We start from the raw sequence: 24,126 nt of genomic DNA, 5'->3' as shown, positions 1-24,126 counted from the left end.
GAACCTGAGGGTGCTCTGCTACTATGTCACCATCTGAGCAGACTCTTGACTGGGAGGCACCCCAGGAATGAGGGATGAGACTGCGCTGGGGAGCCAACCAGAACTCTAGCCCTTGGAATAGAGACTGCTGTCCCAAAGCTCCAGGGTCACTGCCAGGGAACAGCTTCTGTTCTGGGGTCCACAGGCTCACTGAGTATTTATGTAAAGATTGTCCTCATGGGCTAGATTTGGACTCCTCCTCTACCAATGGCATAGTCTATAAATTTGTTGTCACTGTGGGTCCGTGGGACAGAGCTTATCTCTGGCACTAGCCATGTGAATGCTGCATGTCAAAGTCACCAAGAGCTCAGGCCAGCCTCTAGACCCGGCAGCACCTGCCCACTGCCACCCTGGCTGTCACTGACTCCCTCCCTCCCTGGGCCAGGGGTGCCCACAAGCCTCTGCCCTCATGGAGCTGAACACTCTGTGGGGGAGAGCACCACCAACATAAAACCGGCCAATGAACAGAATTTGTGATTTCTTTCTACGCCAAATGGAAGAAGAAAAAAACACACCAAAGTGGCTAGTCATCTGTTAGCCCTGATTTATATTCTACTTTAATATCTCCTCAAAGGAAATGAAAGGTATATTTTCACCAAATATAATTGTTTATAGCTTCTAAAGGGGAGCCGGACTGCTGCATGACAATTACCTGAGCCTGCAGATAAAATCCAAAGACTTGTCATAATAAAGTAAGCTCCTCTGTAAGGCACCTTGAGGCACGTGGCCAGGAGCTGTTTTCTTCCTGGTGTATTATTCCCTAGGAAGAACAAGGATCCCACTCAGCCTGGGATTCTGCAATGGTGTGGCCTATGGCGAGGGACAAGGAGCAACGCCATTACAGAAGGCGGGAAAGGGTCTCACTGAAGCCCTGCAGCCAGAGGCAAACATGGCCACTTCAGGGGACCAGCACCCGCCGGCTTCCCTTAGGTCCTACTCTGTGGCTACTGCAATCCTCTGAATAAGGAGAGGGTAGTGAAATTTAGTTTGTGTGTGACCAACTCAAAGCTATCACGGGGGCACCTGGCCTCCAGACACACATCTCACTCACTTTGCTACAGAAATCAAGCAGCAGAATGCACCTCAGTTCCCTTGTCAAAGTGCCGAGGCCTAAACCAACAGACGTCCAGGGAATTTCCTTGTCTTCATGGTGTCCAGAGAGGGAGAAGGCAGGAGGTGGGATCTGCTCCAAGGCTGTGCAGGGAACATGTATGAGCTCGTTCGCCATTTGATGAAGATTTGTTAAGCACCTACTATGTGCCAGGCATGGTGCTAGGCACAGCGGTGAACAGGACAGACTAGGCCCCACGGAGGTGACATTCTCCACGCAGGAGAAACCACGGTCAGGTACACAAACATGTCAGCCAGGCAAGGAACTGCAGAGGGCAAGATAGAAGCAGGCTAATGTGACGGGAGGGGAGGGGGAAACCTTAGCCTCTCCAAGGAGGAGGCAGCGTGCGGACTGAGGCTTGAGCAATTAGTATGAGGTAGCCATATGAAGAACTAGAGTAGTATACCTAATGAAAAGTCTCAAGGCGGGAAAGAGCTGTGACTTAGAGCACTGGTTCTCAAAGGTTGGTCCAGGGAACCCTCAGAGGGTTCCTAGGATCAAAGCTATTTTTATTAAAAATAATAAGACCTTAGTGGCCTTTTACACACATTGGCTCGTGAGTGTACAGAGTCTTCCAGAGGCCGCACTATGTATGACATCTCAATAGATAGAGTGCAGAAGCTGATATGAGAACCCAGTTGTCTTCTATTACTAAGCCAGGTATTAAAGAGATTTGCAAAAATTTAAAACATTATTTTTTGTTTTGGAAAGCAGAAGTATTTTTCACAAAACCTCTGATATTTACATAACATGTGATGAGTGTACTACTGCTATTTTTAAATACATACATACATATGTAAATATTCCTCGGGTTTAATTTCTAATACCATAAATATTGATAGATATAATTCACATAAACTAGAGTTCTTTGGGGTCCTCAGTCATTCTGAAAAGTATACAGGGATCCTGAGGTGAGCTGGAGAAGTGCTGATTTAGGGGCGCAGCAGCAGGCTGCTGCTCAGTGTGTGGGGCGAGGTGGGTGTGTGTGTGGGAGCTGCTTGTGTCTGACCGGTTGGCTGGGGCCAATCACACGGCGCCTGGCAGTCAGAGTGACAGACGTGGATTCTGTATGTGGCAGGAAGCTAGCGGAGGGCTGTAGGCAGGGGGAGGACGTCACCTATGTTTTAGGAGATCTCTCTGACCGAATGGAAGGGAGGAGGATGGGACTGGAGGCCAGCGAATCCTGTGGCTGCCATGATCTTGGGGAGAGATGTTGCTGGCAGGGAGGGGGAAAGAAAGGGGGTGTGTTTTGCAGGTGGCACTGGCCAATCTGGTAGGTGGGGGCAGAGAGGCAGTAAGGTAAACGCTTGCTTGAGCACTGAGTTGCTGTGGGGCTGACAGTGAGGTGCAGGTTCGCAGGAGGAGAAGGTGAGGCCAGCTCCTGCCCCTCCCCCACAGCTCCCTCCCTCTGACTCAGACAGAGCTCAGCGATTTCAACTTGCTCTTTGGGTCATTTCACTAGTCCCAAGGGCCAAGAGAATATAAGTATTACTGCCCCCCTATCCTCTGGACCTGAGTGGCACTTCCCAGGGGCTGTCAGGGGAGAGACACAGCCAAGGGTTGGATGGCTGCCTCCAGCCGCTGGCTGCCTTTGACTTGATGCAGTCCTGACCGGCACAGCCTCAAATGCCCTGAGCCTGGGACCACACCCCCAACAGTTGGTGACCTCACACCTCCCCTGGAAGACCAGGCCTGGTGGAAGAAGTCAGTAACAAGTCATACATTCTGCAAACAGAAAAGGGATGCAGCAGATGCCAAATGACTCGACACTTGGCTCCATTTCTTTATTCATACCCCGCCTTGTTCCAAAAAGGACTGGAGCAGATATAAGGCCTGGGCTTTTCTCGTTAACCAGTAAGTTCCCAAGCTGAAATAAGCCCCAGTGACCCTAAAGCAAAGATTTTTTACCAAGCCAATCTGTATTTAGACTCACAGTCAGAATTTATATTTACTTAGCAACCATCTGTACAGAACATGGAGCAACCTGGAGAATTTTTTTTAATGAAGAATCCGCCAGGCCTTGGGGCAAGCAGAATCATATCCATTCTCACAGCTGAAGCCAGAGGTGGAGAGATAATCAATCTTGAAGCCCAAGATTGGTTTTAAGAATGAAAACAGTCACAAACTTCGAGTGGCAGAGTGAGCAACTGGTATACTTTGTTCTAGAGAGCAGGTTGGGGCTACACCAAGATTACAAAACATGTCCCCTTTGGTCTGGCAGATCCACTGCTGGGAATTACCCCTGACAAGTAAGGCTTACATGATCACACTGAGATACCCCAGAGATGTTCACTGTGATGCTGTAACGGCAAACGGCAAACGCTGGAACTGACCCAAACGTCCACCAATAGGAAATGGCTGTAAAAGGTTTTTTGGTCCACCCATTGGGTACGATACCATACAACTGCTAATGGCAGTGAAGGTAAGTTACAGACGTTGAGGTGTAATGGCTTGTCACTAAGTGAAAAAAGGCAAAGTGCAGCAACATCCCATGTACAGTATAACCCATGTGCAAAAGCAAATGAGCAAAAGCACAGACCCGGCATCCAAACACGCATTTCTGGAAGGGTATGTAAGAGCTCGGTGACAGTGCGTAGCTGGGAAAAACTGATTTTTCATTTTACCACATCCTTGCTTGGATTTTTAAAAATCATATGCCTGGAGTGTATATATTTTTTAAGCCAAAGACTGAAAATAAAATGAATCATGTGGGGGAAAACAAAGACCCTAATTTTGGACAGGTTCTTTTGGCTGCATTTTGTTTGTAAATTAATAGTTGCTTTTGAAAATATTTCACAACACTTGCAACTTAAGTTCTGAACCCTAACAGTGGTGGTGGGTGGGTGGTGGTGGGGAGGTTATGTTGCAGAGGAGAGCTTGGCTGGTTGTCTGAAGTTTTGTAATCCAGAGAAACATTCTCTTTCGAGGGATCAGGATGCATGTGGAGCTACTTGAAGCTGCTGTGTCAGCACAGGAAGGCCGAGCCCACTCCTCTGTAGAGGAAGTGCTCTGCCAAGTTGACCTTGAGCTTTCGATTTATGCTTGTCTTTTGGAGGGTTGGAGGGAGGGAGAAAGGGGCTGGAGATGACTTTAGTGAACGTGGGAAGAGACGCCCCCTGATGGGATAAACAAGGAGCCATCCTGGGCAGTGCTGCTTCCTATGAAGTCTCACTTCTTCAGAGGTTTGGAGCAGGAACCACACTCTATCTCTTTCTAGTCATCTTACGCGGAGAAGGAAATCGCTCTCCCACAACCTCATTACTAATAATTTAAGTATTTCCAAGAAATTTCCAAGAAACTTCTTAGTCTTAATTCTAAGAAGTTCTTCCACATACCCAACAAATCTCTGGAAAACTAAACCAAGGCAGCAAAACACCAAAAACAAAGACAAGATTTTTTTCCCGGGCTTGTGTTTAATCTTGTGATGTGCTTATATCAGTTCTAAGAAACTGGAGCTTCGAGCTGCCTGGATTGCTGGGAGGGACAGACAGCTCATACAGGCATCACAGAGAGCAAGCCTTGCGGGGCCCCATCAAGGGGGGGACAGGGCGTACTGCAGGATAGGGGCTGGCTTACCTGGCACCTTGTCCACGGATGCGAACACAGAGCGCTGCACTGTTGGGTCACTGCTGCCCCGGCGGCACTGGTCGTAGAAGCGGAAAGGCAGGTGCTGGGTGGGAGTGGTGGAACCAAGCCCAAACCCCAGGACTTCGGTTGCCGGCTGGATTGGGAGGTCCAGGAGGGCTACATTTAAACAATACCATGGTTCATTCTTAGCACCAAGGGGGTAGGGGTACAGACGAGGCTTTGTGTGGGGGGATCATAACCAGAGTGGCTGTGGCCCTGCCAGGTGTGTCACTTGGGAGGTGCTAGGCAGGCAGCCTTGAGATGCAGAGACAATTTAACACCAAAGATACTGCCTGATATTCGAAACACAGCCGATGCCCGGGGGGTATTCAGGCCACGAAGGAGAGCAAGGGGAGCCAGGCCTGCTCCTCAAATGTTACTGATGCCAGGCCAGTCTCCACCTCAGATTCTCAGCTTCCAACACGAATGACCCTCGCCAAGGCTTAGCTTCTGGTGCTGTTTCAGGCCCCAAAGTAAATGGGATCAATTCTGCCCAGAAAATTCACTCATTCATACACACACACACACACACACACACAATCTATATCTACACACACACACATACACACGTGTGTGTGTGGGGAGAAGTGTGTGGGAAACAATACCTATGACTATGTAGGTGTGTTTCTGTCACAGTTGCTAGCCTCCCTTCCATAAACAAATCTCATGATATATCAATTTGGTAGGGCTTTTTAAAATCAATTTAAGAAATACCCAAAGCGTTAGTTCTAACAGCCACTGTACAGCATAATTCTCAATTTTCAAATGAAATATTTAGCCTCCATGCCAGCTGTGGGAAATTGCTTTACACTAAAAAAAAAAAAAAAAAAGTCCTCTGAAAATAAATCTGAAAAGAAAGGCCTGAGTGATTTCAGTCACTTTGCACATTACAAAATGCTTCTGTAATGATTCTGCAGGCCAAGCTTCAGCTGAATGAAAAACGAGGTCAGGAGAGCCACGGGACACAGGCCCGTCCGTCCAGATCAACCAGGACCTTGGCGGGCATGACAGGAATGGAATCTGCCATCTCCAGAAACCCAGCCCTCTAGGGTTTATTTTAAGGCAATCCCTTGAGAAAGCCCCCTCTTGCCCCACAATGTGCTGGAAATCCTTCCAGCAACCGCCTGAGAAGGATCAGTGATTGGTGCCTGAGCCGAAAGGTGCTGCGTATCCCGAGAAAGACTGTATATAATCTTAGGAGGCAACAGATACCTTTTCCCCAGGGGCTGCCAGGCCATTCACCATAATGAGCAAATGCCCTCATTCAGTGGCCTTGACTTCTAAGAAAGCTTGGGCCTTCCTGCCCTTGGAAGGCACTGGGCTTCCTCACAAATTCACCACCTCTACGGGGCAGTTCTACTCCGGCCTATAGGGTCGCTATGAGTCGGAATCGACTCGACGGCATTGGGTTTTTTTGGGATAGGGAAGGTAAATTGACTTGTGAATGCAGGCATGCTGGTCTCAAAACCCTCACCAAGGAGGGCTGCCTCTTGTGAGCACTGGGAGGGGAGAGGAGGAAGGGACTGCGATTCAGAGTAGGAATTTCTGCCAACTTGCTGCCTGTGTGACTTTGGATGTCACTTAGCTCAGTTTCCTCATCTGCAGAATGGGTGAAACAGGTCCCACTGATCTCAAAGGTTGTCTTAAGGAAGGATCAGAGGTAGTAGAGAAAAGGTAAGTCAGAGAGTTTCAGTGTGGGGCAATGAGAACATTCACTCCTTGCTAAACGCCCACATTGATGCCTGCCTCTTCATGGCCTCCTGCCTGCTGGGGAGGGCTCTCTGTCTCTTCACGCAGCCCCAGAGACTCTCTAGAAGTCAAACACCTAAGAAGTGGGAAATTCTGAGTGGTCTCTCCTCACTAAAGCACAGTTAATTCCTGAGCCGTACCCATCCTCTTCCAGATGAGCTATGGGGGTGCTAAGGTCAGTGTGAAGACCACATTCGTACCTGTGGCTGCTTCTGCCCTCTAAGGGCCCAGAGGACCCTCTGCCAGGGCTCACTACTCACCAGCTATTCTCTGCATCTTCATGCGCCTGGCCTGGATGCGGCCCTTGGCCAGGCGCTGCTTGGCAATGATGCAGCGGATATGGTCTGAGAAGACAAACGTGGCCTGGAGGATGGGGAAGGGCTTGGAATGGGGGCTGGACGCAGGCTTGTGGATGGTGATGTTCAGGGCACGACTGTCATCCTCGACGCCAGTCACCTGCATGTCCTGTAGTGGAAGGAGAAGGACGGGTCTTTCTTAGGCTCAGGGGGAGGGTAGCTGCTCAGAAGCTGGGGGACCCATGCATCATCTAGAAAGAGGGCCTCCAACCCAGCGGCTCCGCGGGAGAAAGACCTGACGATTTGCTCCAGTAAAGACTATAGGCAAGAATACCCTATGGAGCACAGTTCCACTCTGTCACATGGGCTAGCCATGAGTCAGAATTGACTGAATGGCACCTAATAATAACAAGGTAAGTAGGCAGAGTCCAGAAAGAGGTCCCTCAAATCCAACTTTCCCTTTGTTCTGAAGAAGACCATCAATCTCCCAAGTCTAACAGAGCAAGACCATGAGCACCAGGCACCCTCACCCTGTGGGAGGGAGGGCATAAGGGAGCAGCCACTCTGGAGGGCAGCGTAGCACCCTTGACTGAGATATAAAAAATGCTCCGGCCCTATGGCCCAGCAAGTCCACTTCTTTGTATCTGGCCTAGAGAAATACTCACGTATGTGCTCAGGCAGGCTTTATTTGTAAGAACAGCCAATGAGGTTATAAAACAGTGAGAAATGGCTGCAGCCTCAACACCCAGCAATAGGTAGAAGGCTAAGCCAGCAGCAGTGGGTTAGACCATGCAGAATTGGAAAGGATGAGGTAGATTTCCACATGCATTAATACTGTAAGACCTCCAAGACAAACTGCTGACAGAAAAAGCAAGTTGCAGAACAATACCCATTACCATTGAGTCAATTCTGACTCATAGACACCCTGTAGGACAGAGTAGAACTGCCCCATAATGTTTCCAAGGCTGTAATCTTTACAGGAGCAGATTGCTAGGTCTTTTCTCTCATTGAGCCACTGGTGGGTTCGAACCATCGATCTTTTGGTTAGCTGCCCGAGCACTTAATCACTGCGCCACCAGAGCTCCTCTGAGAACAATAGGCATGGTTTTATATGATTAATCTAAAACACACGCAATCAACTTTCCCCCAAAAGTACTATATACTTCCCATGAGAACACATGCAGGAAAAGGTGTGGAAGGACATATGCCAAACAGAGGACCCTGGTCAATCTAGGCAAGGGGCTGGGATTAGAAGTCGTGGCCCGTAAGAATTCTGCCTTCTCTAAGTATTCCCATTCATCGCTAAGGAGAATGTTGTCATGTATTACTTGTATAATTGAAAATTATTTTTTTTAAAAAGTTACATGGGCCCTAAAAGCACAGTCACGGGGGCAGTGGCAGTTCAGTGGTAGAATTCTTGCCTTCCATGTGGGAGACCTGGGTTTGATTTCCAGCCAATACATCTCATGCGTAGCCGCTACCCATCTCTCGGCGGAGGCTTGCACGTTGCTATGATGCTGAATAGGTTTCAGTGAAGCTTTCAGACTAGGAAGAAAGGCCTGGCGATCTATTTTGAAAATCAGCCAGTGAAAACCACATGGATCACAGCAGTCTGATTCTTGTTGTGTGTGGCGTCACCATGAGCCAGAGGATGACTCGATGGCAGCTAACAACAACAAGAAGCAGAGTCACCTGTGATAAAAACATGCTCCACAGACTCCGCCCACGTGTAACTCAACAGTTGAGCTCCAACAATTCTTAATATAAAGAAACCAGTGGTAAAAACCAAAATTCCTATTGCCATCTGGCATGCCACTAGATGTACTCACTTATCTACCAACCGATTTCTTCCTTGTTTCTCTTAAGAAGGGGCACTGTTGGCAGCCATCAGTGTATTTTTGAAGAATTTCTGGTCTCTAAAGAATTTGGGAAGAAAGCTAACCCTGGGAAAGGAACAGGGATGGCCATTTAACAGCGATTTGAAGAAAGCTACATTTGAAACGTAGAAAAGAAACTAGCACAAAGCAAGTGTAATAAGGACGAATCCGATCTGAAATCTCAGACTGGATTCTGCATAAGGATTTTGCTTTCCACCAGCATTTGAGGTGATTTAAGATAAAGGCATGAGACAGGAGAGGTAGACATAAAGTCAGACACGCACATACTACCCTTAGGCATTGAACCTGGCACGGGCTCCTTGGAAATAACACCTGCACCGAGAGGCTGCAGTGAGAAATAGGTGAGATATTACACACTTAAAGCAGAGAGCTTGGCACGTAGTAACGACCTGACGAATAGTAGCTATTGGAAGATGACCAAAAGAAAAAAGGTTGACCTGGCTTTCATTGTCTGATGGAGGACACATATTAATCCTTCAGGGGAGAAAAACCCTTTCCTGACACTAAATTTTAAAGAAAATTGATCCCTAAATTTTAAAGAAAATTGATCATAAGCCTGGATAAATAAGAAGCACTAAGTCACCTAATGGACAGTGCCTTACGTGAAAATAAGATTTGTCATATAGTTGTTTCTCACATTACCCTCTGTAAAAGACATTTTTTAAATGGAAAGAGAGACTCTGAGAAACAGTAGGTTGGTGGAAAGGCTGCCATGTTGTTGGGTGCCTTGAGTTGATTCTGACTTAAAGTAACTCCATATGACCCAGCGGAACTGCCCCATGCGGTTTTCTAGGCTAATTTTTACGGGAGCAGATCGCCAGATCTTTCTCCAGGACAGCTGCTGGGTGGGTTTGAACTGCCAATCTTTCAGTTAACAGCTGAGCGCTTAACCACTGTGTCACCAGGGCTCCTTAAAGGTTGCAATAGCATCCTTGAAGATGTGGGTTGTTCTCACAGAGAGGATGGACACTGCCAGCAGGTCATATTACAAGGAAGTGGCTGGGGGTTGGCTGAGTGAGGCCTTTCTAACAACTAGAACTGCCCAACAAGAAAATGGACTGTCTCAAAATACGGCAGGGCCCAGGCTGCAAGTGTCTGCTAGACCTTTAGGGCCTGAGGGGATGATGGGGATGTCAGCTGGCAGGCCACTTGCATCCCTTCTGGTTCTTTACTTCACTCCATGAGCTAGCACTGGTCACTCATCACAGTGACCAAAAAACCAAACCAAACCTATTACTATCGAGTCAGTTCTGACTCACAGCGACCCTACAGGACAGAGAGGAACTGCCCCACAGAGTTTCCAAGGAGTGCCTAGTGGATTCAAACTACCGACCTTTTGATTAGCAGCTGTAGCTTTTAACCACTACGCCAGTGACAGGCATTAAAAAACCCCAAACCCTCAACTTTAGAGCCTAGCTCGGCTGGAGAATGGGTGAGCAAAAGGGAACTCTCCAAAACCGTGCTGGTGGTGACAATCCTTTGAGAGAGGAATCTGGCAGTACCTATTAACATTTAAAACATGCACACCCCAACATCCTGGTTTCCGCCCTAGGGAAGCCCTTGTACTAGCACAGAAGAACAGGAACAGCTCTGTTCACAGCAGCACCGCTTGTAAAGGTAAAAAACTGCAAACAACCAGCAGGGCACTGGCTACATATGCTCTGACACAGTCACACAGCAGTTAAAAGAAAACCAGTAGGTCTCTATATACCAACACGGTTAGCTCTCCAAGTCATACTATTGAGTGAAAAAAAGCCAAGTTTAGAATATGTTCAATGTGGCACCATTTAAGTAAATCACTCAAACTCAAGTACACGCATAAAACCCAAACAAAACCCACTGATGTCTAGTCGATTTCGACTCGCAGCGACGCTATAAGACAGAGTAGAACTGCCCCATAGGGTTTCCAAGGCTGTAATTTTTATGGGTGCAGACTGCCCAATCTTTCTCCCACGGAGTGGCTGGTAGGTTTGAACTGCTGACCTCTGGGTTAGCAGCCGAACGCTTTAACCACTGTGCCACCAGGGCTCCTTAAGAATATGCACTGATTTTTAAAAACAGGTACATGTAGTTACATTCACATATGCATTTGGCAGAGAAAAAGATCTGGAATCTGGGCGTCTCTTGGGGAGAAGGGGAGGTGCAAGGATTGAGGACTTTAGTCAAAGAGGATGGAAAAATGGCATGGGGGCAGCATCTGACCTCCTCTAATTTCACAAGGGGGAAACGGAATCAAGGTCAACAGCCCACGGCTAATTTCTGTGAGGCGAAGGTCAGACATGCCTTCTCTCTCCACCATCTTTTGCCAATTCTGACACCGACTGTCCCGTCCACAGCACTTTCTACTTCTCTGCTGGGTTAGGTAGTTCATTGCAACGGACACACAGAACTCAGAGATAATACTCACAATTATGGGGCTTAATAGGGTTCAGGTTCAAGAATGCTCAGGATACAGTTCTTCCATCAGGACAGCCTCTTCCCCGCTGTACTTACAGGTAAGCCTCTCTCTGACCCTTGGCCTCTGCCTTGCTCAGGTAAGTGTTACTACGCTTTTAGCTCTGCCGATGAGTGCCTCAAGGCACTCCACTCCCCTAGTGGGCCTCTGCCCAAAGGCACTCAGCTTTAGCTCTGTGGTCAGCAAACTAGCTCCATCAAGTGCCCAGCAGCACCCTACTCCATCAGCAAGTCTCCTACCCAAAGGCACTCAGCTTTCTTGCTCTGCGGGCTGGGCTGTCTCCTGGTTCTGCTGCCGTTACTTCTTGCCATCTTTGGTGTTACAGCTCTCTCTCTCTCTTAGTCTCTTGGTTCCAGGAGCTTTCAGTGCAGAAATCCTGGGTCCAAGACACGCTCCACTCCAGGCTCTTCTTCCTTGGTGGTAGTGAGATCCTCTCCTCACATCTCTGGGATGGCTCATTTTAAGTCTAGTGGGATGGCAAAACTGACCAATCCCTTTGTTAGGGTTCTAAATACCTTATTAGCATAGTCCCACTCAATCACTGCATATGAGTCACAAACACTAAGGCTAGAAGGGCCACATTAAGTAGTTCATGGCAGTGTAGAGGACTTGGACTAATCTGTGTATCAGTAAGATGTTTTAACTTTTCTCAAGGAGAACTGGTTCATGTATTCCCTTGTGTCATTAAAATCAATTGTCAAAAACAGTAACTGTGTGTGTGTGTGTACGTATTTGTACAGACAACCAAGACGGGCTTTTGGAGTTCTTGGCCACCTTACCTGCAGAAGACCTGCAAACTTGACCACTCCCCAGCCAAGCCTGGACACGTCGGGCTCCACCAAACTCATCTGGTAAATATCCACAGCCAGGAATCGCTGGACCATGCTGCCATCCTTGGTGATGACTGTGCACGCTATCAGGTCACTGTTATCTAGGAGGAGGGAGATGGAAAGTAGAATAAGGCGTGATCTGACTGCCTAGCCAGGGGTACAGAGCCTGAGCAGACTCTGGTTCTGGTGGGCAGCGGAGCTCAGTGGTCAGAGCCCAGCTTGGAGTTACACAGACCAGGTCCCAGCCCCTGCTCAGCCAGTTACACTTGCACTTCTTTACCTCTCTGGGCCTCAAACCGCTCATAAGAAAAATGGGGATAATGCCCACCCCTCTCAAAGCGCTGTCTGTGAGGATTAACTGATATAACGCATATAAAGCACTAGGAGGATATTTTTGAGCACCTCATATTAGGTGCTCAAAAATAGGTGCTAAAAAATCAGCAATAAACCATGATCCCACTAATGCAGAGAGCTTCCTGGTACACAGATGGCATTTCCAGTTGTGATGGTGCTGGCCTACATTAAGTAAAGACAGGAAAACAAGCATTTCCTGCTCGGGTAGAGAATCACCAGGCCCCCAACTTGGTGGCTGGCAACTTGAAGCCGAGCTGTGCACTAAGTGAATATGTGATACTAAGCAAGGCACTTGGTCCCTCTGAATCACAGTTTTCCTGCCTGTCAAATGGAACAATGCCCCCTAGCTTGAGACATTCGGTGAATTAAACCAGAGCAGAGAGTATAAAGCATGCAGCATGGGGCCCCGCATTTAGTGCGTCCCCAGCAAATGTTAGGTCCTGTCTTAATCATCTAGTGCTGCTGTAACAGAAATACCACAGTTAGATGGCTTTAACGAAGAGAAATTTCTTTCTTCACAGTAAAAAGTAGGCTAAAAGTCCAAATTCAGGGTACCAGCTCCAGCGGAACACTTTTTCTCTCTGTTGACCTTCTCACCCATCTTCCCCTGGACTAGGAGCTTCTCCACGCAGGGGCCCTGGGTCTATAGGACTGCTCTGCTCCCGGCACTGCTTTCTTGGTGGTATGAGGTTCCCCCCCACCCCACCCCCCTCCGCCTCCTTGCTTTTCTCTTTTATATCTCAAGAGATTGTCTCAAGACACAATCCAATCTTGTAGACTGAGTCCTGCCTCACTAACACAACTGCCACCCATCCTCCCTCATTAACATCATAGAGGCAGGATTTACAACATATAGGAAAATCATACAATACCAGGAATCATGGCCCAGCCAACTGATATGCACATTTTTGGGGGGACATAATTCAATCCACGACAGGTCCCATCTCTTACTTGGATGTTCTCCTCAAATCCGATGTCTAATTTAGTGCCTGTCCTAGGCTTTGAAATGATGAGAAGAACACAGGACCATTAAATCTATGGTCTATTTTGAGTTTCCTCCAATGGAATCCTTTGCCACATATGTTTCAAAAGAAACAGCCGAACCAGGAAACAACCTAAATGCCCCGAAAGAGGGGAACAGTTTGAGTACGATTTTTTTCCATCAGGTGGGAAAATTATATACCTATTTAAAAATTATGTGTTTAACCAAACCGCTAACAGTGGTTACCTATGGGGAGGGAAGTGAGAACTGAATTGGGTGGTTGAGGGGGGGAGGTATCAATGGGAGAACTTTCATTTTTGCTCTATGTACCACTACACTGCTTGAAATTATTTTAAAATGAGAAAGTATTCATGACGTGCTTTTGAAACTAAAAAACCAACAACAAAACCTGTTGCCATCAAGTCAATTCTAACCAATAGCGACCCTATGGGACAGAGCAGACTGTCCCACAAGGTTTCCAAGGAGTGGCTGGTGGATTCAAACTGCCAACCTTTTAGTTAGCAGACAAACTTTTAACTACTGCGCCACCAGCGGTCCACTTCTAAAATACATATACAAATTCAAAAATCATCTTTACAAAAATAATTGCAATGATATTGGAAAACACATTAAAATTTTAAGTGAAAAAGAAGATAAAAACTACGATCCTGATGTGTTACAAAGATAAGTATCCCTACAAAGAAACAGGAGCCCTGGTAGGGCAATGGTTAAATGCTCGGCTGCTAACTGAAACACTGGCAGTCCGAACCCAACCAGTGGCTCCGTGAGAGAAAGACTGGACTATCAGCTCCTGTGAAGATTACAGCCTAGAAATCGTCGGGGCCGTTCTACTATTTCACATAGGATTGCTATAAGTCATAAATCAACTCGACAGCACCTCACAACAACACAAAGAAATACAAGTGCAGGAAAATATACCAAAACATTAACAGAAATCTCAGATTAGATAAATGGTGAGAGAGACCAGTTGCTGCCAAGTCAACTCAGACTCACGGTGACCCCATGTGTCAGAGTAGAACTGTGCTCCATAGTGTTTTCGCTGGCTGATTTTTTGGAAGTAGATCACCAGGCCTTTCTTCTGAGGTGCCTCTGAGTGGACTTGAACTGCCAACCTTTCAGTTAGCAGCTCAGTGTATTATCTGTTACCACCACCCTGGGGTAGATAAATGTTAGGTGGGTTTTATTTTCTTAACTCATACACAATGAGAATCTTTTACATTTTTAAACAAACAATAAATAAAAAGCAACTTTCTCTTTCCTTCCTCTCCCCTCTTCTCCCATCTTTTCTCCCTCTTCCCCAGTCTCCAGAAAGACTCAGCTTTCTTCTGTTTCCACATTCACAAAAGAAGCCTACTGGAGGGTTTGACCTGGGAGACCAGGCACAGTCATACAGTGTTTGTTGACATGCAAGCTGACTCCTTCATAAAACACAGCAGCCTTGGGGGCTTCAGAGAGAAAGAGAAAAAAAAAAAAAAAAGACACACCACACCTCCACCACAAAGAAGAAAAAAAAAAAAAAGGAAGGAAAAAACCCAAAGCGGAACAATGTTCAGAAATTAACTGAGACATCAAAGCCCTGTGAGAACATAGTGAGAGAGTTCATAAGAAAACGAAAAAGCAACCGTCCCCGGGTGAGACACAGCAATGTGGAGCCACTCGCCTTTCAGAAGCTGTGGGGGCAGTTCAGGTGAAACGAAGCAAGCTCCTACCGATGAAAAGAGAACGACATCCTGAAGGGGATCAAGGAAACGCTGGTTATGTGTGACTCGTTTGCCGCCTGTTCGGTATCATGTTGGCGAACTCCTTCACCCACTTCAGCCTGCGGCTGCCCTGAGCACTGGCTGCAGGCTTTCTCCCAGGTGGCACCTGGCGGGGCATGGCTGTCTGCTCCCCTTTGGGTCACCAAGTGTCTTGGACAAGGAGGTACCTGAGTTATGGAGTGGAACTCAATGTTGCCCCCACTCTACGTCCTTTACCTGTTGCTTCCATGCACACGTGCCTGCACGCACATGCTCTCTGGAAACTTCCACAAGCCCATTAAGGAGCAGACACGCAGCTAGGTTCTATCGTGGGCCAGACAGACCCAGCCCCTGCCCTCAGGAAGCTTACTTTCTAGGGAGGCAAATGTGCAAAACACCCAGCCAAGATGGGTACGGCAGAAGAGGCTTCCTGAGGAGGATATTTAACCTCAGCCCTGAGCTGGGCCAGGAGCAACACGAGCATGAGGAACAGCAAGTGCAAAGGTAGAAAGGTGCTTGGTGTGCTCCGCCCAGCTGCAGGACAGGGCGCCAAGACACAGATGGTGGTGGTGGCAGCCAGAGCAGCCAGCCCTGCAGTAGCCCTAAGGAGAGATGTGGATTTTGAACTGAGTCCCGGGGAGCCACGCCGGGTGCTGAGGCCTGGTGAGGGGCTCAGTGGTTCTACTGTGTGGTGGCCTCGTGAGCCTCCCTGCCTCTCAGGAGTGACCTGTGGCCAGGTGAGGCCAGTGCAGGTGACGGTGAAACGAGACTTCCCAGTCACCCACACACTGGTGCTTCCCAAATCCCACAGCCCATCTGAATCTCCTGGGTCCAGTAAGCCACCAACTTCACTTCAAATAGGGTGGGGGCTAGCTCTCTACATTTAAAAAGGATCACAGAAAAGTATCAAAAGACAATATAGGAAAATATCCGTATGACCTCAGGGGCAGGGTAGGATTTCTTTAGAAAGAGGCAGAATCAACACACACAAATAAATACAAGATTGGCAAACTGACTACATCAAAATTAAAACTTAACTCATATGTAACAAATGACTTTATAAACAAACAGCCTAGGGGAAACATTTATATCTGCCCAAGATGGATAAATCAGTCTGTGTGAGGGACCAGTCAGAGGCCTGGGGATGGGGATGCCGGTAAATACACACAAAGGCGCTCACCTCAAGAGAAACGAGATAGCATCTTCTACGCACTGAGCTGGCAAAAAATAAAAACATCTGATAATATCAGGTGCTGATGAACATGAAGAGAAACTGGCAATCTAGCTGGAGAATAACTTTTCACAGCTATCATGAAGGACAAATTAGCATTATTTATTAAAACTGAAAGTTTCACATCCTATAGCCTCACAAGTGATTTGTTCCCAAGAAAAACACTCATACACTTGGGCCCAGAGACTTATATGCAGATGGAGACAGCAGCGTTTGGGTCTGTAACGACCCAAATGTCTGGCAAGGAAAGCCTAAATAAAGCATGTACATTCCTTCAATGCAAAGCTTTATGGTAGTGAAAAGGAATGAACTGGATCTCTAGATATTTCAACTGGGTTCAGTCTATAAGAACATATTGTTGAGTGGAAAAACCAAGTGGCACCACAATATACAACACAATTTGTGTAAAATCAAGCCATACAAAACAACACTGTGCCTTTTCTACAGGCTTAAGCACGTGTATGTATAGCAACCACAAAAACAACATGAAAGCCTGGTAGGATGCACAATGACTACCTCTTTTGAGCGGAAGAGGCAAGGAGCCTGGGGGTATTTTAGTTTATATTCAACATGCTGATTTTCCAAAGAGGAAAGAGGTACGTTATTTATTAAATAAAGAAAAAAGTAATCTCTTTCCACACCCTTATAAGAAGGGCCTTAGGGCATTCTGGGGCCTGGCCAGGGCTGGGGAGCAGCACCAGGCCAAGCTTGGACTGATCATGTCTCTCCCAAAAGAAAGACATGTACAGCTTTCCAAGCCACCCCGCACCCAGCTCAGCACCCTGAGTGGGCAGTCCAGGTGCCCACTCAGGCTTGCCCCCTGTGAGGCACTAGGAAGCCATCTGGAGACCAATGAGGCCCAGGACTGCACAAAGAGCTCAGGGCAGGGAGCGGGGGAGGCAGGGGGATTGTTGGGGGGAGGAAGAAGACCCCACGGGTGGAGCAGGTGGAATGGCAGCCGTCTCCATCACACCCCAGAACCCTGAAAGCACAATGTGCCTCACGTGGAAACCTCACTCCAGGGTACGATGACATTTCCCTCCTACTCCCAGGCACTACCTCTTGTTTTATTTATTTGAGGAGGCAGAAGATCTGCAAATTTACTTTTCTTGAAAATATTAAGCTTATTAATCTCTTTGAATAGAGAACACATTAACATGTTTCCATTTTAAAAGGTACGAAACTGTTTACAGTGGATATAAGCCTACCCTACCCCCACCCCCCGCCCCAGAGGCAACCACTGTGTGTATTTCTTGTTACCCAGCCACTATGCAAGGAGCCCTGGTGGCGCAATGGTTAAGCGCTGGGCTGCTAGCTGAAAGGTTGGCAATTTGAACCCGTGTGGTGGCTCCTCGGGAAAAAGGGTAGCGATCTGCTCCTGTAAAGGTTACGGCCTAGGAAACCCTATGAGGCGGTTCTACTCTGTCACATGGGATTGCTATGTGTCAGAATCAACTGGCCAGCACCCACCACCAACAATATCCACTATGCATTTACATCTGCAGTGTGCTGCGCCCACCTAACCCGTATCTTGGTGACTCGCCCGCATGTGGGTGCTCCTTGCTCTTCCCAGCTTCGCTCCAACCCACTGTATGGCTGGTGGATATTCAGGTTGTTTCTAAACTTTTGCCACCACTGACCAGGGGCATACATATTCATGTGAACATATGAGAGTAAATCAACAGTGGAAAACTAGAGCTCGTACTTATTTTTTTTCTTTAAAGCACTATATTTTATGAAAATAAAATTTAAAAAGGAAACTTTGTATCACTATCATGAACGGAAAAAACAGAAATACTTACAATAAAAAGATGGTAACCATGAAAAGAGATGAAAGAAAAAAGACCACTTGATTAAATTAATAGCCTGAAGCCTGCTCTTTTTGTTAAAAAGGGAGCTCCGTGAGTTAGAGAGGGTCTAAGACAAACTTGTACAATCTGAGACTCTCTTTCCTTGATGTAACAGAAAGGACTAGGGGAACTAAAATAAATTTTTGTATGGTCTGAATTTTCCAAAGATGGCCAAAACAGTATCTCCACCCTAGAGATTCTTCTTACAATGTGATCTTGGCACTCTCCCCTCCCATCAAGTGAGTGGGTCTATGTCCTTCTTCCTTGAACCTGGGTGGGACTCTGTGATTGCCTTGACTAACAGTACGGTGGAAGTGATGCTATGTGATTCCTGAGACAAGGTCATAAAAACGCTCTCGGAACCCAGCTGCCATGCTGTGAGGAAGCCAAAGCAGCCGATGGGCAGGCCCATGTGGAGAGAAACCAAGGCTCCAGGCCCACATTTGTCTGCCCCATTTGATCCTCTAGTCTCTAGTCCCCAGTTGAGCCACTTCGGCTGATGCCATGTGGCGCAGAGATGTGCTGTTCCTACTGAGCCCTGGCCCAATTACCAAACCGTGAGCAAAATGAAACCATTGTAGGTTTTGAGGTGGTTTGTTATGCAGCAACATATTGCAACAGTGATTTACTGTCACTTAGTGCTGTCTCTAGGCATGCTTACTATTCTCAAGTTCTTTCAGCACCACCAAGGGTCTGCATACCATACCTCAGAAGACTGGCCCAGAAAAGCTGGTTTGAGGCTAGATATTCTGGAAGCTCAGAAGGTCCTGCAGTGTTCAGCAGAATGAAGGGAAACTGGTGTAGCCATTTCCCTTTTATGATGTTGGGAGAGAGGAAGAGAAGAGGAAAACGCCCCTGAATGAAGGGGCTACCTTGCCATGGAGTGCAAAATCAGGTTAATTTTGCCTGGTAAAAGAGCTGGGGCTTTGGAGCTGTGGAAACGTGGGTTTAAATCCCAGCTCTGCCATTAATAACTGTGACCTTGGATAAATCACCTCCTTTCTCTGAGTCTCAAGTTCCTCACTTAGAAAAATCAGACCTAAGTCCTTGCAGGGCTGTGGCAGGATATGAGAGGCACAGGAGCCCTGCCCAGCCCTATCATAAATGCAAGCTGCTGTGGTCTTCCCAGTGGCTGGAAGTCCTCCCAGGTGGAAGCTGGATTGTTTGGAAGAGCTCTGACCTTCTGGAGCCCTGATTCTCTTGAATCAGAACTCTACTGCTTAAGGTAAAGTCATGCTTTCTGCATATAGGCTCCTGACTAAGCGAGTCACTTCCGAAGAAGAAAATGAATCATGGTTTTCAGCTGTTTCTCAGAATGCCTGTGGAGTCAGAGTAAGAGCCCCTTCTCTGACCCCCTTATCCTTCCCTTCCCTTCCCTTCCCCACTAAAATGTTGGCACAAAAAATTTTTTTTTTGAATGGGAATAGGAATCATGATTTTAAGTCCCTTATCCTGTTTCCCTTATTTGAGTAAGTCTCAGGCTTATCCTTAGCAGTAACTTGGTACCCTACCCATTGGAACTAGGTATAATATGCCCACAAAACAGTGGATATCTGGATCCCCAGTATCCCCACCAATATCTGCACGCACCTATCATTCTGGAATTATCCTTCCTTGTTGAGGTCTGCCTCCCTCTCTAAACTGTTAAGCCCCAAGAGGGCAGGGCCCTGGCCTGTCTCATTCACTACTATACCCCCAGGAGGGGCCTGAGCCCCAGCAACTGCTCAGGAGGCACTTGTTGACTGGATGGAAGAATGCTAATGTCCTCTGGCTCCCATTCTGAGGAAAGGACTTCTTGACCAGCCATCCTTTTTAGTCCCTGGGCTGAAGGCTCCCTCCACAGCCTGTTCTGACAGGCTTGTAGCTCATTATTGAGCAATAAACGGGGCTGATTGACTTTTGCTGTATTTAAATGATGCCTTCATAATAAAATATGGATGCCAATACTGTAATTTAATTCTTGGCGTTGGTGGCTTCAAATACATTTAGAAGGGAAGTCTTCATCCTTACAACGGGTTCTCTAGGCCAGCTCAATTTTAGAGCTTTGAAATCCAACACAGCTCAATTTTAGAGCTTTGAAATCCAACACTGCAGGCTTTCAGGCCAATTCTTAGAACACAGCTGGAGTTTAGATGTACAGCTCTGTAAACACTCTTGAGGTCTTTGAGGCACATGTTGGTAATCAAAGGGCAGGAAGGGGCTGTGGAACAGGGCACACTGATGGCTCACCCTAGGATTCCGAGACACTGGGGCGCACGCTGAGACTTCACAGGCTTCCTCTGTGAGCAGAAAGGCACGTGGCTCCACGTGTAAGGGTCCTGCCCACCCTGTACATCTGAGAGTCAAATCCGGTTTCTATTCCAAGGTCTGCATGTGTCCCCAGCATTAGTGATGGTGAAACTGCAGGTGGCTAGGGAGCCCACGCAGGGAGCTTCTGTAACAGGCTGGCTGTCACTGGAGGTGATGCCACCTTCCTATAAGATGTGGGGGCCATGCTGGCTTTGGCTCTCTGAAGGCATATCCTTAAAGATGGTCAGGGCTGAGTGTATGAATAGGGCAGCACCCCCTGCAGTTTTATCCACAGCGGTTGCTCAGCCACAATGACCAATCTTATCAAGTGCTTCTATCAGCTGGGCACTGAGCCTTCCATGGTCACAAGATCCTACGAGGTATGTTCACTGATTCTAGAGGACACACAGGGGGGAGGTCAAGCAACCTCCCAAGAACACACAACTGATGGATGATCTGGCTGAGTGATGATGCCAGAGTGGGGACATGTAATCTTTACACTGCCCTCAACAGGCTGCGTTCCAGTACTCTGGGTACCTCCCACCCAGGCTAGCCCTCAAGGGGAGGGGGTGCTGGGTGATTCTGGTAGGGAGACAGGAAGGCCCCCTGAGCTCTCAGGGGTCAGTCTCTGGGGGCTTTGTTCCCATGATGGTCTAGGGCCTGGAGCCACCCACACCCCTGGACTGCCCTTGGTGTGGTTCCTACCCTTCAGTGGGCACTCGGTGGGCCCATTCCAGCCACCAACCTAGGTCCCTTAGCCCAGAAGTGCTGCCTTTCTTCCTGGCACGCAGGTTAGATTCACACTGGGTGTTGCTGCCTCTTACGGCTCCATTCAGGTGCTGGGATAAGACAGTGGGCAAGACAGGCTGAGCTCTGCCCTTGTGGAGCCTGCAGGCCAGTGCACAGATATAGCCCTTTGGAGCTTGTGTGGGATGGGAGAAAGGACTTGGTGGCCCTGAATAAAGTGGTAACGGTGACTCCTGGGAAGGTCAGCATCGCAGTGCTCCCTGAGAACAGAACCCTGCTGTGGGGAGAGGTCTTAACTGACCAATAATGTTGGCTGGGAAGTGACTGATGAACCATCGGCTCCAGGTAACTCAGAGAGGGATAGCGGCAGGCACAGGCAGTGCAAGGCTGTGAATCAGAAGCCCAGTAGGAAAGTACAATCCATCTCCTACACGTCACCACTCTAACAATTTCCACTACACAAATGAGGATGATAGCTGCTCTAGGGCATAAGAAAGGGACACCACGTTGGTGTGGGAACTACCTTGAGAGCGTTGAAAAGGAAGGGCTATGCTGATTCCAGTGCAACCAGGCAGAGCTGGGATAGGAGGAACCTGGCCCCACAGAGGAGGGAGAAGAGTCCAGCACAAATGGCACCCAGACCTTCTCTGGGCCTTGGTTAGCAACAGGGGGAGCCTCCATGCATGGCCCATGGCACTCAATGCCAAAGAAGAACAAGCCCTGCTGGTTCTCACTCAGGGTGTAAAGTGGCATACTGAATCAGGCTGCTTTCTCTGACAGTCAAATCAATCCTTTGAAGAAAATTAAGTAACCATTTCTCCATCAACCCAGCAACAGCCTATGGGTTTATTTGCTGCAAGTAGCAATCAATTACTCAGTCTTCCTTGAAGATCCCTAAAGCATTCCTTCCCAGCATGGCCAGGAGGCAGCTGTAAAACACGGCATTTCCTGGATGGAGTGTGGGGTTTGGTGCATTTCTGCTGCCAGGCAGAAGAGCTGGGCCCCTTGTGGAATAAAGGGAAAAACATACCGGTCGTGGACCTTGGATGTGCAAAGGAGAGCAGCCACTAGGAATGCAGACATAAGGACATTTGTTGAAACCCAGTCACTCAGGGAAATTCTGACTCAAAGCTCAGTTCCAAGATTTCAACCACCATCAAAGGGGCTAGGGCAACAGCTTCGAAATGGATGTCCAGGCCTTCAGCCTTTTACACACACCCTGCCCTGGCTGAGGCCAAGAGGCAACTGCCAGAAGCATGGTGGTGCGGGCTCTGGTGCCCTCTTAACATTCCAGCTCCGCTTTCCCTCCAATAACTCCAAAACCACAGCTCTAGCTGAAGGGAGGCCCAGGGTGGGGGGCAGTCCTGGGTCAGGCCCAAAGGCCAGCTGCTTGGGGTAGAGTCCTAGCGGTAAATATGATGACCCTGGCCATGTGACTTTCCTTCAGTTGCCTTGTCTGTAAACTAGGGGCGATAAAATAACTTTATAACTCAGGTCCACAAAATGCATGCTGGAGTATTTAGAGGGGAGGGTACTGATGTCTGCAATTTACTTGGAAATGCATGCAAAAAAAAAATTAAAAAAAAGGATGGAGAGTATATATGTGATAAAACAATGTACTAAAAAGCTAATGGTAGGCTCTAGGTGGTGGATATAAGGGTGTTCACTGTACAATTCTTTCCATTTGGTTGTATGCTTGAAATTTTTCAAAGTATTGTACATATTCGGGAAACCACTGACCTCCCAGGGTTGTTGTGAAGTTCAAATCAGCATGTGGTGGCCAGCGAACAAATGGTACCTGCAATATGATCGTTACTAGTTTCTGACCTCCCTCATATCACACTGCTGAATGATTACTACCTGATTGATCGCCCTCGCTATGGAAATTTACTTGGTTCCCCAATTTGAATAGCAAGCATTTGAATAGGAAGAGTTTGGGTGTGAAGGGTACTTGTGCCCTTCCCAGCATCTGGTAACTGTAGAATCTTCATGTTACCCAGTGGGTCTCAAGGGCCACCAAGGACATTATAGCAATGTTCACTTTGCTGAAATGGATGGGTAAGTCTATCACTATTTGTTCACTGAACAAATATTTGGGCAGTTATCATCTGATGGGCTGCCTGCCTTAGTGTCTAGTAAATGGCCCAGGGACAACAATTAAATAGAAGGAGGGACACTAGTGCCAATTTCGGACTTGGGGCGGGGGGGAGGCGCCTTGTCCCAGGTGCCTACAGGCTGGGAGCAGCAGTACTGGGTGGGGCCTCAGTTCCGCCTGATTCCCGAGGTGGAGTTTTTTCCATGGTGCCTGGCTACTTCCTTTCTCTTAGCTTGGAATGCTCATGCCCCAAACATCTAGTAAAATAATGTGACTGGTTTCCACAAGCAGCCAAGAGAACCAGTCTCATTTCTTTACCTTTACCTCTTGGAAAATTGCCAGAGCCTCCTTCTTGGGAGAACAAGGACATGTCTTATTCCACATGTCCGGGATGTGCACAGGGCAGCTCCCTCGGACAGCTCAAGTCTACACGGGAACGGGCAATTTGCTAAAGCTTTACTCCTGTTCCCCTTCTTAGCACTAAATGAAGTTCAAAGAGAGACAACTCGCTGAAAATGGAATTACCAGAAACCGAATCCTAATGAGCAGCAATTCCAAGTAGAGCATGGCATGTCTCCTTATCAAGTGACACACAGCCTGTCTGCCACCCAGGGGCACAGTGGTCAGATCTTCATACTGCATCAGCAACCACACTTACCTCTGCTCGCTCTCTGGAATGCCACATTTGCACAGTACATTGCATAATTTCCTCTGTGAAAATGGCCCTGTCTAGCATGAGTAAATAAAGTTACCTAACTCAGCACAGCAGCCGAATGGAATACTCGAGATTTCCAAGAAAAGATCTGAATAGCT

The 24,126-nt window shown here is 47.7% G+C and overlaps 1 protein-coding gene across 7 annotated transcripts in view; it reads right to left on the bottom strand.

The window, feature by feature from the left end:
• Positions 1-24,126, bottom strand: part of CLEC16A (C-type lectin domain containing 16A) — a 250,398-nt gene that overhangs the window by 51,236 nt on the left and 175,036 nt on the right. For all 7 annotated transcript variants that reach the window (XM_064295577.1, XM_064295579.1, XM_064295578.1 and 4 more), the window contains exons 19-21: positions 11,955-12,106; positions 6,787-6,991; positions 4,727-4,894 (exon numbers count right to left, since the gene is read on the bottom strand). In XM_064295577.1, the coding sequence (XP_064151647.1) occupies positions 4,727-4,894; positions 6,787-6,991; positions 11,955-12,106 (525 nt within the window). The remainder of the gene's footprint in view (positions 1-4,726; positions 4,895-6,786; positions 6,992-11,954; positions 12,107-24,126) is intronic.

Source organism: Loxodonta africana, chromosome 12 (genome assembly GCF_030014295.1).
Source record: "Loxodonta africana isolate mLoxAfr1 chromosome 12, mLoxAfr1.hap2, whole genome shotgun sequence".
Classification (NCBI taxonomy): domain Eukaryota; kingdom Metazoa; phylum Chordata; class Mammalia; order Proboscidea; family Elephantidae; genus Loxodonta; species Loxodonta africana.
The sequence above is the reverse complement of the archived record's forward strand: the minus strand, read 5'-3'. Positions and strand labels throughout refer to the sequence as shown.